General features: G+C 36.5%; 2 protein-coding genes across 2 annotated transcripts; one reads left to right on the top strand and one right to left on the bottom strand.

Annotated features, from left to right (window-relative positions):
• Window positions 1-404: 404 nt before the first annotated feature.
• On the top strand, window positions 405-1,139 carry LOC141600600 (uncharacterized). The gene is made up of 2 exons (XM_074420844.1): window positions 405-651; window positions 817-1,139. Exons 1-2 carry the CDS (start codon window positions 405-407, stop codon window positions 1,137-1,139), a joined length of 570 nt encoding a protein of 189 aa, XP_074276945.1.
• A 7,273-nt stretch (window positions 1,140-8,412) lies between these two features.
• LOC141599115 (ribonuclease TUDOR 1-like) lies at window positions 8,413-15,961 on the bottom strand. Its single transcript, XM_074419027.1, has 17 exons — window positions 15,625-15,961; window positions 14,764-14,932; window positions 14,143-14,217; window positions 13,881-14,012; window positions 13,693-13,788; window positions 13,262-13,468; window positions 12,944-13,156; window positions 12,742-12,849; window positions 12,208-12,378; window positions 11,920-12,117; window positions 11,295-11,654; window positions 10,682-10,912; window positions 10,370-10,558; window positions 10,074-10,154; window positions 9,787-9,981; window positions 8,993-9,373; window positions 8,413-8,854 (listed from the first exon to the last, which is right to left on the bottom strand). The coding sequence occupies exons 2-17, from the start codon at window positions 14,911-14,913 to the stop codon at window positions 8,666-8,668; spliced, it is 2,976 nt and encodes a 991-aa protein (XP_074275128.1). The 5' UTR covers window positions 14,914-14,932; window positions 15,625-15,961; the 3' UTR covers window positions 8,413-8,665.
• Between the last annotated feature and the right edge of the window lie 924 nt (window positions 15,962-16,885).

Below are 16,885 nucleotides of genomic sequence, written 5' to 3'. Positions count from 1 at the left end.
TAAGTTGTGACTTGACACATAACATTCGTACCCGTTCTTTCTAAGATACTTCGAAAATCGACTTACTTTTCTTCTAGAAATATATAGACCGGTTCTACTGAGACCAATTTAGGAAGAAAAATGTCTAGGAATTAAGACCACAAAAATTGATGCAAGTCAACTATACCAAGTCATTCCCCAATAATTTTGCTCTTAAAAGTCCTATTATTGCATCCTCAAGACCATTCCAAACATCTAAACTCTCCATAACAAAAAAAAAAATAATGAAGTTGGTGATCAAAGTAATGTGGTGCAAGGGCTTAACATCCTTCAACTTCTTCCAAAAGCTCAAAATCTATACTATCGTCTCGATAAAGAGCGATAGTAAGAACCTGAAACTAACCCACCACCAAAAACAACAACAGATGACACCAGTCGACGAGGAAGGTGGTGGTAACCCTGAATGGAGCCACCCCATGACATTTGATATTTCTCGTCTTCAATCCATTCCCTCTGGTTTTGATGATTTGTTGCTCGTGTTTAAGTTTCGACATCAGCAATTGGTTGGGTTTAAGACTGTTGGTGAAGTTCAAGTTCCTTTAAGGAGGTTGATTGAACAAGCTACTAATGAAAATGTCAAATTTGTTAGTTACGAGGTACGTAACCCTGAAGGTAAGCATAATGGTGTTCTTGATTTTTGTTTTCAAGTGATTAGAAACGATGATTATCATCATCGTCATCATCATCATCATCATCATCATCGTCATCGTCATAACAGCAAACATGTAGACAGTAGACATGATGCTCATACTGATACTGCAACGTCTACGAGTTCAGATAAGAATCTCTCTGAATGTCATCGTACTCGCCTGGTTCAGCAATCTTCGTCTAACCCGGAAAAGATTATGTACCCGAAAATTGATTTGGAGGATTTGAGTGATATTATTCCTACAAGTTTATCACCAATATCTCCAAACATTAGTCATTACCCAACTCCTGTGACTGTATACCCGCCGCCTGCAGAAATTCAATGCAGCCTGCCACCTCCCATACCAACCCATTTCCTTTCTCCACCGCCACCATATGTCGTCTATCCATCGATTCAGTATGGATATCCGTCGTATGGGGATCCACATTGTGGGTATTATCAACATGGGTGAATTGTGGACGTGAAAGTGAAAGTGGTAGCTGAGTCATGACTTTCGAGTCATAGTCTCGTAGGTCATGGTATTCAAAGTTGCGTAAAGAAGAGTGCAGACAATGTTTGGTGAGAGTAGTTGCTGAATATTCAGCTTTGAAATTCAAGGGATGCCCTTTTCGCGAGAAAAAAAAAGAAAAAAAAAAGAAGAGAAAATTAAGAGTACCCCCAATGCGTCTAAAGATATCGTCTACACAAATAGGATTATACATCCAGTTGTATATATAGCATTGTACCACAAATGTATAGGAATCCGAGCTTATATGTAATTTTTTCTGAGCTAATTCAAAGTTCATATTTTTAATGTGTAAATGGATGAGTTCAAATACTTTCTAATAAAACTCATATTCTTTAACATAAAGCTCGGATACTTTATTACAGAGCTCGGGTTCTATACCGTACAACTGGTTGTATAATCCATGAATTGTATTGTCTGGGAACGCTATCTAATAAGGGGTTGTTTGGTTGGTTACTTTGGAATGGAATGGAATGGATTGAGTCCATTCAAGTGTTTGGTTGGGTGATTTTGGAATGGAGTTAGATACCAAATGAATTCTAATTCCACCTCAACCCCTTGGAATCCCATACCCACCTCTTACCGTTGGATTTCAACTCCATTCCTTCATGTTTATTATGAAAATGAACCAAACAAGTTTTTAAAGGAATGGAATTAGAACCTCATACTACTATGATTTCTCATTCCATTTCATTCCATTCCTACGCACTGAACCAAACGACCCCTAAGTGATATAATTATGATTTTAATAATGATTTGTGTTAGTCGACCACAGATCATTTCGGTACTAATTGTTTTCCTGGTGTCCTTTTGGACCGCTGAATTGGGAATTATATTGTATCCTACATAATTGTGGGTAATAAAGAGATTCGGAATGAATTTTTCTCCAAATTTACGTCTCACAATCACATAAGAAGCACAATATTACACATTTCGCAAAATATATTTGATTATGACAGGAAAAGATTAATATGAAAAGGCGTATAGCATTGCTTAAATTAATAAATACTCGATTTTATTTTATCATCTTAATTTCCGTATCAGTTTTATCTGTTTGGATGCATTTCTGTTAGAGAAGAATGCTGAAAAGAAAAGGTTTACAAAATTACTTAATTGTCTTAAACAACACCTTAGTCGATTCATCACAAACGAAAATTATTTTGACTTATTAAAGTTTAAAGTCATTTTCATATCGAATGGAGTCAGATTCCTAACTCTTAAACCTCTTTTTAATTTAATTTAAAGCATGATCGAATAAGTTAAGAACTCAATAAACTATTTGCGCTTCTTATTTTACGATCCAAGGTAAGTTAATCCTTTACAAAACCATTGAGCTTGGACAGATATGTCGAGGCTCCCTAAAACATCTGCTGATCTACGTTCCTCACGAACTGAGCCTACGGGCTACGGGTAGGGCTGAGCAAACCGGTTATCCGCTCCGGTTTTGCAAATCGGTTCGGTAACCGGTTTTAAAATTTGGCTTTTTTCCTAAACCGAATCCGCTCCGGATTAATCCGGTTAACCGGTTTTTTCTGAATTTAAAAACCGGATCCGAACATCGGTTTATCCGCTCCGGTTTTCATAACCGGTTTCAAGAAAGATGCACAATCAATTGCATAGAAACACATAGAAAAATTAGGTTACCGGTTTAAAAAGCGGTTTAAAACCCGGTCTCCGGTTTTGAATTTACGTTAATTTTGACTTTTTAGTTTCTAAAAAAGAAACCGGTTTAAAAACCGGTCCCCGGTTTTGAATTTTCTACAACCGAATCCGCTCCGTTTTTATAGTAAAAAATCCGGTTCGGTTACCGCATCGGAAAAAATACCGAATATTCGGACTCCATAATTCGGTTTTCGATTCGATTTCGGTTTAAAAATACGGTTCGGACTTTTTTGCTCAACCCTAGCTACGGGTAGCTGTAGAACCAGGCTTGCTTTGCTTAGCATGCAATACATTGTACTGACCCGACCCGTAATTACACTAATTACAAATCCTCGGAGAATAGACTTGGCAAAAGCAATCCGGACCGACCCGTAAAAGCTTACCCGAACCAAATATGAACCGAAACCCGAATTGAACCGACCCGATCCGAAAATGACCCGGTCTGAAACCACCCAATCGGAAAATGACCCGACAAACATAACTCTTAATTAAACCGAAAAGACTTGAAATGGGTTTTTTCTCTTATTCATTGACCCGAAAATGATCTGACCCGAATTATACCCGACCAACAAATCCGAAATAGACCTAAAATGACCCGATCCAACTTAACCCAAAATCAACGAAAAATCCAAATTGGCTCGATCAGAACTAGATTCAATTGACCCGTTTGTCAAATCTAGACGGAAATACTTTATGCATGTAATCATAAACATAAAAAACATCATGAGGCCATGAGGGTATCCAAGGATGATTAGATATGGCCATTGGGCCTATGGGGCCGATTTTTTGGTGATATCCTCATCTCTCTTTTGAATGTTATTTTCCGCATTCCGATGTTTCGGTTGATCTTGAGACAAGATTATTTGTCACAAATTCTCATTATAGACGGACACTATCCGTCTATACGTATAGACGGATACCATTTTGCCTTACAAAATATCCATTTGTCATAAAATGGGAAGCACATAGGGGGTGCCCCACCTTGTCCCCCCTACCCATTTTATTAGAGGTCTTTACCCGTCTGTTCGCCCCACTCATCTATACCAAGACCTATTGATTATTTGTTTAGGATAAGAACTTAAAAATGATTTTTAAACATAAAATCTCTGGCCTAGATAAATACAGTAGCTTGTAACCTTATGAAATTATTGGTTCAATATACTATTTTTTTTCAATTCAAACAAAATAAAACATTCAAGTAAAAAAAACACTAATTAAGAATTCATTCAACAAACTATGGACACTTAGAACTAGAGCTGATAAAAAAAAAAACCAAATAAACATCACTAATGTAATCCACGGACACTTAGAACTAGAGCCGATAAAAGATTGTTTTAAATTTACAAGATGTTTTGAGTTCAAATTTTAAAAATACACCAATGTAACTTATAAGCGGTAATTTTACCATTCGTATGGTCCTAACCTGCTCGACTATAGATTATATTAGATGATTTGACTAAAATAAAATCAACATTACATGAGAAACTAATTAATCACACAAGATTAAATAAAACTAATGATTAATGAGAATCTTAAATCAACTTTTGGTCTTGTCTATTAAGACATGGGGTCACTTGTTCCACACACAAAAACAAAAAGCAAAAAAGCAAAAGCTTCCCAACTAAGTCTTCAAAGTCTAAACCTCAATGGTATGGGACAATGAAAGACAATCCTTCAATTTGCACCCTAAACTATGGGACTCCATTATTACATTATAGTCCCACTCCTAAAACTACACACTTCCATTATCAATTACTATTACTATTAGACTTTAATCTTCAATCCTTGCCCTCCATTTACTATCTAAAGCCCTAAACTCTAAGATCTTGTGCCACGTGTCACACTCATGATATATCATTTTCAATTGCAAAAAATCTCCACTTCCTTAGCCTTTAACCTTTGCTTGCATCAACTAGCCGGCTTCCTATTCAAGCTAATTTATTTTGAGTTACCTTTTTCAATTTTCATCATCACGTAACATCATGCTTTGTTTTCTTTAAAGTGCTCATGTAAATATAATAACACAAAATCCCATCGAAGACGGCACGTATTCGTTACTTTGGAATGACGGATACCATTTTCTCTCACAAATGACCTAAATAGAGGAGAGAGAGAAGCATATGGGGATTTCCCCACCTTGTCCCCCCTATCCGTTTTGTGAGTGGCATTACCCGTCACTTGCTTCGACCCTTCTTCAGCAAGACTAACTGATATAATAATGTATAATGTATAATTGAATATGTTTATGTCATGAGTAATGTTAAGTTACGAATAAGAGTTTTTTTTATTTAATTTCAACTCGTATTCATCTCAGTTCAATTCACTATATTATCTCAATTAATTTCAATTCATTTCAGCTCACTTCACTATATTATCTCAACTAATTTCAATTCATTTTAGCTCACTTTAGCTCAGCTTATTTCAACTATACTTATCTAAGCTAATTTCAATTCAGTTTAGCTCCATTCAGCTTATTTCTGGTTAATTCAATTCAATTCAGCTTATCATTTCACCTTAATTCAGACTAAAAAATCGAATAGGGCCTTTCAAGTGACGTAAACTCATAAGAAAATGCAATTTTTTTAAAAAAATCTTCTTTTATAGCTAAACGGATGTTGTTTATGAATTTATGTCAACTTAAAGTTTAAAAAGCATAACCTAATGATAAAAATAACCCTAAAAGATTGTTTTAATTGTTGATATTAAATTGAATAATCCTTTTCAAATTTTATCGAAATTTTAACTGTTATTAGAGGCGGCCCTTACCGACGTTTTTTATATTTATTAAAAAAAATATTAATAAATTTGGATATGTTATGAGCAATTACGTAATAAAAAAACATACAACTTTTAATAATAAAATTCCAATCTCATACAACTTTTGAAATTCATTTGGAACACCATGACGGCGTTACCCTCTCCCACTTACAACTCTATATATAAACAACATATCATCCACTCATTTTACCCTATGCTTTATTATTTCTCCCTTATAATTATAACACAAATTCAAACGTAAACTAACAAATGCTATAAAACCACCTTAATTATTAGGGTTACATGCATGCACCACAAATCTTACAAATAACAAATCCTTAGTAAAAATGAAGGTGATGAAGACACCAAGTATATTGAAGAAAATAATAACTGCATTTTCTGACAAAACAAATGAGCTAAGAATACGTATTATGATTTTCTTTTTATTACACAAAAATATTGATAAAACTACCTTAACTCATTCTCTTCATGCCCTTGTTTCCCATCCACCTTCACAACATCAACGTAAGACGACACCGGATGACGGTGTCGTCTTAGAAGAATGCCATGAAGCCCATGATGGGTTGTTGTTGCACTATGATGGTGTATGTGAACCAAATTATGAGTATGAGGACCAGAACGAGGACGAGTACGAGGATGAGGAGTACACTGGTGTTGGAGATGTTCAAGTTGTGGAAGATGAGGAGGACGAGGACGAGGACGAGGACGAGGATGAGGATGAGGATGTGGACGAGGAGGAGGATATTGATCAAGCGGCGGATTTGTTCATACAAAGATTTAAAAGAGAGATTCAGCTTGAGAAGCAATTTTCCTTGGAGAGGCATCAACAACTCTTGCAAGTTTAATGCATACTTTTCTTCGTCTCAATCATTTGTTTACCTTTCATTAAGTACTTCTCACGAAGAATATAAAAGGTAAACAAATAATCGAGACAAAGGAAGTAATATTGTATGATGCAGAATTGCAGATTGCAGGGTAATAAGTTTGTGTGGTATTAGGAAAATTAAGGGTTTAATTTGTATTCATGAAAGCTTCTTTTTTTCGCTTTCAATTTTATTAGTTACTCCCTCCGTTTGAGTCATTTGTTGATCTGACCGCTTTATGCTTTGTTAAGCAAAGGTAAACAAATGACGGGATGTAGCCATGTAGAGAGTATATTTTTGGATTAGAAGATAAATCTTTTACTCCATAATAGGGTAGCAAGAGTGATGTAAGTTTAATTGCTTGGTTATTTAATTTTTGATTTTAAAATGGAATATAAGGTAGAATAAAATTACGATTTTAAATTGCTTAGCTTGGTTATTTCATTTTTTATTTTTGGTTCAAATCTGCGACTACCATACTATCCATACACATGCTCTTATTCTTTATTGCTCCTAATTTATATATACAAGATTATATTTACCCGAGATGCCATTTTGTAATTGTTTGAAATTGTATTGCAATATGTTTTGAATATGATAATTGAGTTATAATTGCTTTTACAGTACATACCAGAGAATGACGTTATCTTATTTTCCTTTTTAACCAGCATAGTTATTAGTAATGTTATACTCTTTTCACTCTCTTCTATACACGTTATTTTGCATGTTACTGTCGTGGTGAAAATTAGATTCCATATTTTTTTACTCATATATAATTTGAGAGATGGATCGCGATGTGTAGGAGAAAATGACTTGAGATTTGCCCTTAAAAGTGTGGATAATATGAAAAATATATGAAAGTACATCTAAATCTAAATTAATTAATAAGGAGGCATTGGTCATATGCTCATGCCAAAGCGTCTTGCTTGTGACGGGCTGACGGGCTAATCCCGTCACAAGCTGAAGACCTCTTATAAAAAGGGAGAGGGGACAAGGTGGGGCATCCTTCATGTGCTTCTCACTCACCTCTTAATGGGTATTTTGTGAGAGGAAACGGTATCCGTCACAAGCTTGTGACGGATATCGCCCGTCTTCAATGAGATTTTGTGTATGCTCATATCATAATCCATAGAAAGTGAAGATAAAAGAAGAAGAGGAATAAATTAAAGGAGAGAATAATTGCTTTGTTTCCTATGTGGTTTTGCTTTATCCGGATTTCCGGTACGTAAAGAGTAATGACCAAGTTTGTAGAATTCCCTTGTATTTTCGGACATTGCAATACGTCATATGCCATTCACACTTCTACAGTTTTACGGTCTCCTTCTAATAATGACTAGGTCGACGGTTTTATCTTAAGATTAGAAAATATCAATATTTTTTAATAGAAAGTAATCATTTAATGCTAAAATGTTATATAACTAAAGTTATCACTTTTTAACAAAAAAAAATGATGGTAATATTTATATCAGAAAATATTTACATTTTATAGTAAAATGATAAACATTTAGTCCGTCTTAATTTTAGACGAAAATAGTTCATCTGAAAAAAGAATTTAGCTTTAATAACATGTGCACAAACTTAGAATCTTGAATCAAGACGATTTTGTAAAGGCATAAAGTATAGCACTCTCTTCAATTTAACTAATCACAACATTTTATTTAAATACTCGCGTCAATTGCTAATTAAACAGAACGAAGTATAACGTTATTGTTATTATTATCTCTAAATACGATATTAGGGTTATAACTTATTAGGCATAGGATGAAAATAGTGTCAATCACTTGGCATAGAGATTTAGGTGGTGGCTTCAGGTGTGCTGTTGTATATTTCGTCTTAGTGATATACGGAGTATTACCAAGAGAAGTTAGCGTGAATGTATCAAATATAACATCACTATGTCACGTAGCTCCCGAGAGAGGAAAAAAAAAAGCTTTTATGCATTATTGTAATCGTTCTATGGGAAATCTGAAAAAAAAAATACAAAATTGTGCCCTATAACTTGCCTGAAATAAATGTGGGGGTATACTTCTAAAAAAACACAAAAATGAAATAAAGTTGAAAAATTGGGAAGTAAAAAAAATTGGTGTAATTTAGCCTGCAGTGTCTCTCTTCTCTATCTCTGATTCTCTTGGAGCATCGATTTATGCTAGTTCATTGCCGAGGTATTATTCAACGCTTGCCAGCCGGTTTCCTCGTAGAGGGGGCAGAATCCTCGTCATCCGACTGAATATCACCGTATTGCCACATTCCACTCCGGCTGGTTTTAGCTTCTTGCTGGAATTCTTCCAGCTCATCGAAGGCAGCCTTCCTTTCCTTGGTGTCCCACCTTCTCCGTTTTTCTAACCTAGCGAGTCCAGCCTGAAACACGGGTCCATCACAATTTATAGTCTCTTTAAAAACACAGGCTTAAATTTACTTTGATTTTGCCTAGTTCGACTGCAAAAACAAGTTGATGAAAAATTATATAAACCACTAACACGGAAGAAAAGTCAGTACCGTTAACATGGCGGCACTAATGTTAGAGCTCGTTCCCTCATTGACCAAAGACACAAGGAGAACTGTCCCGGTTCCTTGACCTTTTGCTTTCCCACCCGAAGTATCTCTTTCCTCTATCACGGCGTTAAATTCTGGAGAACTGCTAAGAGTGAGCTCACTGAAATACTCGGCTGCTTCTTGTCCATAATCTTCCTCTAAGCTAGGCACCTTGAGGAAAGCCAGACTGCAGAGCTGAGCTGATCCAGGTGCAGAGTGTACAGAAGGAGGTACAGGCCGTAGGCGGCTGTATGGAAGTAGTTCTTGATTTCCGTAATCTATGTAGAAAACCTCAAACTCATCCTTCTGTGATTGAGCAATACCGCCACGAGGAACGTTCACAATCTATCATAACAACCAAGACACAGTTAATTACTTAATCGTGTCATCAAAAACAAAAATTTTGGGGATACCGTGTCAAAACAGATCAGTGAAGGCCGTTTGGGTGTTTTATGCACTTTGGGCCAGGTCGGATAATTTTGGCTGTTATTCTTAGGCAGGTGATTACAGCCGGTCAGGCAGTGTATTTCGAGCTTGAGTTGACTGTTGAGTCATTTCAGATCAGCGCAAAATAGGCAGAGGTCAAAATGGGTCAATCACAATTCCAATATTTTCGGGTTATACAGCTTGGTGCTAACTTAGGACTCGGGGTCATTTTTATGAGATCAGTGCCGCCATTTTTGCTAGATCTACCCAAAACAAAACTACATCATCTACCGCCCTTCTGTTACACAATAGGAGAAGGTGGAATATCTTACCATAGCCCTGTTCCATGAGTTATCTGCACTGAATTGAGCAAGAACCAGATCACCCTTCTTGGGATTGAAGCTGCCAAGTACAGGCGCTTCCCCAATATCAAGGGAAGCGAGCTGCTGCTGAATGGAAGCGACCATTTTGTCACCAACAGTTTGAACATAAAACTTGCCACCACCAAGAACTTCGGTGACAACAACCTGGGGATGGTGAAGACACAACATGTTCAGTTTCAAACAGCAATTCACAAATGGATAGAACAATGTACTGTACAATAAATGGCCAAATTTACCTTTAGGACCTCCTTCTTCCTGCTTTCGGCAACAGCAGACCCATTAGCGACTTCCTGTCCTTCCACATAGTTTTCCCATATCTAGAACCAGTCGACTAGTTAGAAAATGTCATTCATCTTGCTATCACAAGCAAGATGATGGTATAAAGCAATATGACTCACTAAGTTAGCTAAGTTTCTTTTCGCTATTTAGTCGTCGTCATTCATTGTGATTCTCGACTGAGTTTTGTTTATGGGTCATTAGGGAACTATCTCACAAAATCAGGTATGAGAGATTGAGAGTCCTAGTTGCTTACCTTTAATTTTTGTCGTTTGGCTGATTCCTCAGCTTGAGCTAGAAGATGGGAATCTGCTATCCTGTCCGCACCAAAAGAGGCTTGAAACTTCGCAAGCCCAGCCTGTAGTAACACTGCCCCCATGTTTGTTCTAGATTCCCAAAGGGAACCCAAGAAAGTTCCATTTCTATCTACAGTTTCCACTTCAATCTGAGAAAAAAAAATATTGGGATCAATCATGTGGTAACCCTGTGAGTATAGAAGCATGTTTCATTATACATTATACATTATACATTATACATTATACATTATACATTATACATTATACATTACCTCAACATCTCTCTGCAGAATTCTTCTCCTCATCAAAGCAATTGCCTCCTCGGAGTAAGGTTCACCTCGTCCAGGACACCTCACGCCAGAAAGGGAGAAGGCGATGCTGCATGTTTCCTTAGGAATTACCAGCTTGAATCTATGGCCACTTAGTACATAGTCAACTACGGCAGGCATCCTCCTGCTTCGTTGCAAAAATGGTAAGAAATCCTTGGTTTTCTTTGCTGATGCCTGAAATATTTTGATACTAGAGATGAGATGCTTCGCAGTAAAATAACCCAGATGATTAAGACAAAGAGGAGTGTCACAAGGTGCCATCACGTACAATAAACAAAAGTCAAGCAGATAAGAGACACAATACTACCCCTTATCCCATTTAATTCATCGTCATTTGACTTTAGTGAAACAATGTCGACGTTGACTGACATTTACTCCCAATAGGCTAATATACAACAATAAAAACTTTTAAAATGACAATATGAGAATATGTGATTTGATAAAACGTGACAGAGTTTACATTGTGATTACACATATTTGGCTCCATTAATCGTCAATCGTGACATTCGCTACAACTAAAGTCCATACATTTTGGGATGGGAGTAGTTTTACTTACAGTCGTTAGGTCTTGAATGTGATAAGCAGGAGGTTCACTGGAAGAGTGTTTCCCTTTCCTATTAGCGATAGCTTTTGATTCAGCAGCCAAAAGTGCATCGTAATAACTCGACCTTTCTTCGAAATCCCGATGTTTTACTGCATCAGCGTATCCACGCACAACCAACATTTCAGCAACATTGGATCCAGCTGGTTGTCCACCAGTTGTAGATGGTACAGATGAAACAACTCCTTCGCCTTTTGCCTGAGGAGGCAGGAATACTGATCCAAAGTCAATAACCTTGGAATCAGCTGTGACAGCCCCGGGATTAGTATTGTCGCCAACAGGAATTTTTCTCGAGTACTCCATGCAAACATTAACCTGTCCAAGCCAATAATAATATTAGACTCTTCAAATTACTTGGTGTAACCGTGTCCAACACTGGACACTGGGACATGCTCACATGCCACAAGAGTATGACACTTGGACACTTCATTTAAGCCAGAAACAAGTCGATTGTTCATAGAAATGGCAGTGTCCGACAATTGGATGTACACACTGTCAGATATACTTTTGAATGAACTGTATGATATCAGTCTTATACTCATATCACTAAATATCCTACAAAAGGTCAGAACAAGGATACCTGACGACCAATGAGCTTTTGGCGAAGAAATTCTTTTGCCTCACGAGCATAATTCTCACGCCCTTCGCCTGTTCGTGGATTTCCCATTTTGGGACACCGAATGCTTGAAAGATTTACTCTTCTCTCTGCCAATTGGCTACCAGAAGGCACGGCATCATCGGCCACGATAATACAATCTCCACTAACCACCTCCACCACCTGATGGGAACATCAGACACAACACTTGAGTGGGATGAGAGTAACATGCAAAGATATTAGTATATTACAGAAACCAAAACACTATATTACCTTCCCAGTAAAATTCTGGTCATGTATAGGCTTTGAATTTGTAACTGGGGGAACATAGTTTGTCCACATCCTCATTCTATTTTTCTTTGCTTCTAGTTCTGCTGCTTTCAGTTCTCTTTTGTCCTTCTCTTCCAACATTTTTCCACTCCATTCAACATATTTAGCTAAGCCCTGAATTTCACCAAATTAAACTTTGTTAGATAAATTGCAAAACAAACGCACTAATTCATGTACCAGCTGTCAATTGTACAAATAAAACTCCCCCTTCGTTATGCAGGTAGTAACATGCCACTGTAGAAATCATGCACAATGATGCCGACAAGATTTACATAGTTGACATCATTACAAGAGTAAGGTAGCACTTATGGAAGTAACAGATATCTTTACACATAAAAAATGACATCCATGTGTGTGCCACAAGAATGAGTGCGATACGCGACTTAATAACATGTTTCAACAGAAATTAAAATATGATTATTGCAGTCAGCTTAAGCTTCCTAATGCTCCTAAGGTCAGTCAGTCAGATGTACTTACATTTTTCGCCAATTCTAAAGCCAAGTTCTTAACTTCACCAGCATCATCATAATAGATTGAGCCTGTCAGGTTATTAAATCTATCTCCAGTTTCAGGTAGAAAACGAACCTGCAAATGCAGTACAAATTTAAAAACCCACACTTCCGAAGATCAACATTGATGTAAGACAAGACACATAATCAGATATATAGAATGAACTTACATCTCTATGTAATGTACGCAACTCTGTAAAATGCTTAGCCTCCCTTCCAAAAGGGTCGGGTGCCACCTCAACCGTTGTGGGACCCGAAGCAACTTTCTGGGCTGATGTTGGCTGACCGTGAGGTTCAGCTTTACTTGCTCCATTTGGTTTATCAGAACTCCCGTCAACCTGAGCTATGTTCTCTGAAACAGCTCTTCTTCCCATAGAAGGAGACTAATATCCACAAAGATTAAGTGTATGAGCAAGCAGTCCAATGGCGGATCCAGAAAATATACTTTCTGGGGTCCCAATAAGTCAATAATTGCAACATAATCTTACCTGAACTCCGGCCACGAAAACCTGAACAAACTGAAACTCGGGAAGCAAGTAGACACGGATAGCACTCCCATCGCGAACCTGCTCAACAATTGCTTGAATCGACCTCCCTTTGTTTCTAGTTGCAAAATCAAAAGCATCAAAGCCACTGTAACCACCGATGGCAGATGGAGGCAGATTTCTAATGGCAGCGTCTGAGGCACCAGGCACCTGTAAAAACGAAGGAAAAAACGAGAGTAAGTCCCGGTGATACCAAACAATATCATTAGGTTCCTTAAAAAAATCATATTGCAATAAAATCATCAATAACAGACTAAGCATATTGACTGCTTCTCAGTAAAAGGCAAGTATGAATTGAATTATGTTTCAGTCTTTCAGAGATGCGTGAACTTATGGAATTGCTAATTGAATTATGTTTCAGTATGAATTGATACCTTGCTCCATTTTCCTAAACCCTGTTCCTTCGCTTGCTCCTCAAGCCGCAGCAACTCCGCCACATCCTCCTTTGATTCACTTTTCTGTTCCTTGACCTGCTTGAATAGGGCAAATCAGAAAAAAGAAAAGGTGGACAAGGAGAAAATTGTAGACGTGTGAATAATACACATAGATATCAAGTATAAACCTTTGCCCAGCCTTGTGCAACCACCAGCTTTGAGACATTCTGAGCCGTGCTACCCCCAAGGAGTACGGTTGCGAACTCCCTTTGCATCCCTGATTGCGTAGGCGGTGATGCATGGGATAGGAAAGTTACTTCCTACAGTCATAAATACAATATTATGTAAGTCAAAAATGCAAAATTTTAAAATCTCTACAGCATAGCCAAAGAAAAAACGCTGTGTTTGCTTAACAATACAGGAAATTGAGAAAAGCGAAGAGGATTGCACCTTTCCGATGCACAGTTTCCTCAAAAACTCTCTGCTTTCCCATGCAAAGGGCTCATCAACTCCATCTCTACGGGCCTATAGCATCACAATAATTAGGCAGCAATTAAGTTTTGAATCATGAGCTGGAAAATGTTTGTAACATAGCAAAAATCGTCAACTACACTAAAATTTCTCATTAAAATCAATGACCACCAAGAAGTAAGTTATACAAAGTTTCAAATTTAGTAAAACCTATAGTCACATTACTCAATTATAAAACCGTTCTGCAGGCTACTACACAAGGAGTGCCATGTGAAATGAGTTGTTATACAAATTCCATATGTTTTTGCCTTCTAATTCTTTTGCTATGCCCTTACGATCACCCCATTATTCCTAAACTTCACTTTACATCTTAAAACCATGAACGTATAGTTGCACAATCTAAAATTCTGAAAACACAAATCGGTGCACATAATATGCATGAGGCAGCCGCCTTGGAAAACTAAGCACACTAGCATCCCATGGATGACACGATTTGACATAGATAGACTATTATCTAAGGTTTAGGGTAAATTTCGTAAAAATCCATTGTTACAGCCACAAAATATAAAAAACCCTAGAAACAGGGCAGTAAAAACGAACCAGACGAGGAGCAATGACAGATGCTAAAGTAACCATCTTTTCGGGCGGGATATCGGCCTTAGCCATTCCCATAATAACCAAGGTGTCCCCTGAAGGAACAGCCTTCACTCTCCCCCTCAACCACCTTCCCTGCGTCGCTGCAGCCGCCATCACCGATTATCACTCGAACCTACAACGAAATGCCGCCTAAATTAAACTCTTCATTATATAAACCTCAATTAAATTCTGAATTAAATAACATGCAATCGTAAACAAGTGATGAATTAACAATCAGATCGATCGAGCATTGTATCGTAACGCATCGTACATGAAAATAATCACATCACATTCAATTAATTAAATTAAATTTCAATATTACGAATCAAAATTATACATGATCAGTTCATAAAATCTGCACACAAAAAAAACACATGTAATCAAACAATCAAACATGCATATAACTAAACATTGTTAATTGAACTGAAGAATTAAGATAATAAATTAAACACGGAATCACATTCAATTGAATCACATTCAATTAAATTAAATTAAATTTCAATATTACGAATCAAAATTATACATGATCAGTTCATAAAATCTGCACACACAAAAAAACACATTTAATCAATCAAACATGCATATAACTAAACATTGTTAATTGAACTGAAGAATTAAGATCATAATTTAAACAGGAAATTCATGATGATCATTAATAAAAGATCGAGAAATCGAGTATCAGTTTCGATCCATAAACAGTGAAAACTGAACATAATCAAAATCAATCAAATCACAAATTAACAAATCAAATTCAATCCAATTCAATCAAAATCAAATCAAATCAAAATCAATTCAATCAATGAAATTCAATAAAGATGATGAAACCTTGAAAGATCGACAGCGATGGCGGAGTGATGAATGAGGAAGCGAAGAAGAAAGAGAGAAGATCTAAGGAAGAAGAAACCTCGACGGCTACGCCAAGGAGGAGATATTTATTTGTGTGTGCCCTGTGTATATATATATATAAGGAGGAGGAGAAGGAAGGTAGGGAAGAGGGAGAAGAAGGTGGGGGTTTTTTAGTTGAGTAACAGATATTCGACTCCTACTATACTTCTAGATTAGAGTACTAGTCCTACTTTGTTTGGGTTGGGTGTCTTTAAACTCGAGTACTCTGTTTAATAGACGGATTTGGTAATATTAAAACGTCTGAGTTTTGATTGCTGACTCAAATGTCTAACTATTTTTGGTTTTATATAGATGTCATGTGAATGATGTGATGTCATTGTGATCATGTACTATATTAATTGCCTACAATGGTTAAGAAAACAGTTCCAAGACTATACAACTGGATGTACAATGAGCATTGTACATCCAAAGTTATTTTAGTCTTTTTCCAAATACTTTTACAAAAAAAAAAAAAACGTAATCCAATTTTCAATCAAATCCTCATTCTCTCTCTAACTGCTTCCATATTTTTCTAACTCCTCTCCATCTTCATCCATCATCCAGCTAATAAATCATATTCTCGTTTAAATTATTATAATTAATTGACTATATGGAACAAATCAATATGACGTGACTCATGAGGAAGGAATTTTTTTATCCAAAATTTCTAATGCATGAAAATAGTTGAAGTCGTATTCTTTTATATTAGGCTACGTATTCTTATCTTTATAGCTCGTATTCTTACGTGCTCGTATTTTAAAGCTCTTGATCCTTTTAAGCTCGTATTCTTTTTACATTAGCTCGTATTCTTATCTTAATAGCTCATATTCTTATGTGCTCGTATTTTTAAGCTCGTGATCCTTTAAACTCATATTCTTTTTACATTAGCTTGTATTATTATCTTAATAGCTCGTATTCTTATGTGCTCGTATTTTTAAGTTTGTGATTCTTTTAAGCTCATATTCTTTTTACATTAGCTCATATTCTTATCTTAATAGCTCGTATTCTTATGTGCTCGAATTTTTTAGCTTGTATTCTTCTAATAATAGTTCGTATGATTGGTGTAGAAATTTACCTCAAAGTATTATTAGATCCATTGTTTCTTCTTGATGATGATGTAAATTGCTTCTCGTTCACCAAAATATTGTTAGATGCGTTTTTCCTCCTTGATTATGATGTCAATTGCTTCCCTTTCACCATA

The sequence above is a fragment of the Silene latifolia genome, chromosome 9, assembly GCF_048544455.1.
Source record: "Silene latifolia isolate original U9 population chromosome 9, ASM4854445v1, whole genome shotgun sequence".
NCBI classification, from domain to species: Eukaryota; Viridiplantae; Streptophyta; class Magnoliopsida; order Caryophyllales; family Caryophyllaceae; genus Silene; species Silene latifolia.
The sequence above is the reverse complement of the archived record's forward strand: the minus strand, read 5'-3'. Positions and strand labels throughout refer to the sequence as shown.

What these genes read in the sequence shown, in the direction of transcription:
- LOC141600600 (XM_074420844.1), top strand. Translation starts at nt 405, where the DNA reads ATGACACCAGTCGACGAGGAAGGTGGTGGTAACCCTGAATGGAGCCAC. An exon ending in CGAGGTACGTAACCCTGAAG is followed by an intron (nt 652 to 816) that starts GTAAGCATAATG and finishes CTACGAGTTCAG; the next exon opens with ATAAGAATCTCTCTGAATGT.
- LOC141599115 (XM_074419027.1), bottom strand. Translation starts at nt 14,913, where the DNA reads ATGGCGGCTGCAGCGACGCAGGGAAGGTGGTTGAGGGGGAGAGTGAAG. An exon ending in GGAAACTGTGCATCGGAAAG is followed by an intron (nt 14,013 to 14,142) that starts GTGCAATCCTCT and finishes TTATGACTGTAG; the next exon opens with GAAGTAACTTTCCTATCCCA. An exon ending in TTTTCGTGGCCGGAGTTCAG is followed by an intron (nt 13,157 to 13,261) that starts GTAAGATTATGT and finishes TGTGGATATTAG; the next exon opens with TCTCCTTCTATGGGAAGAAG.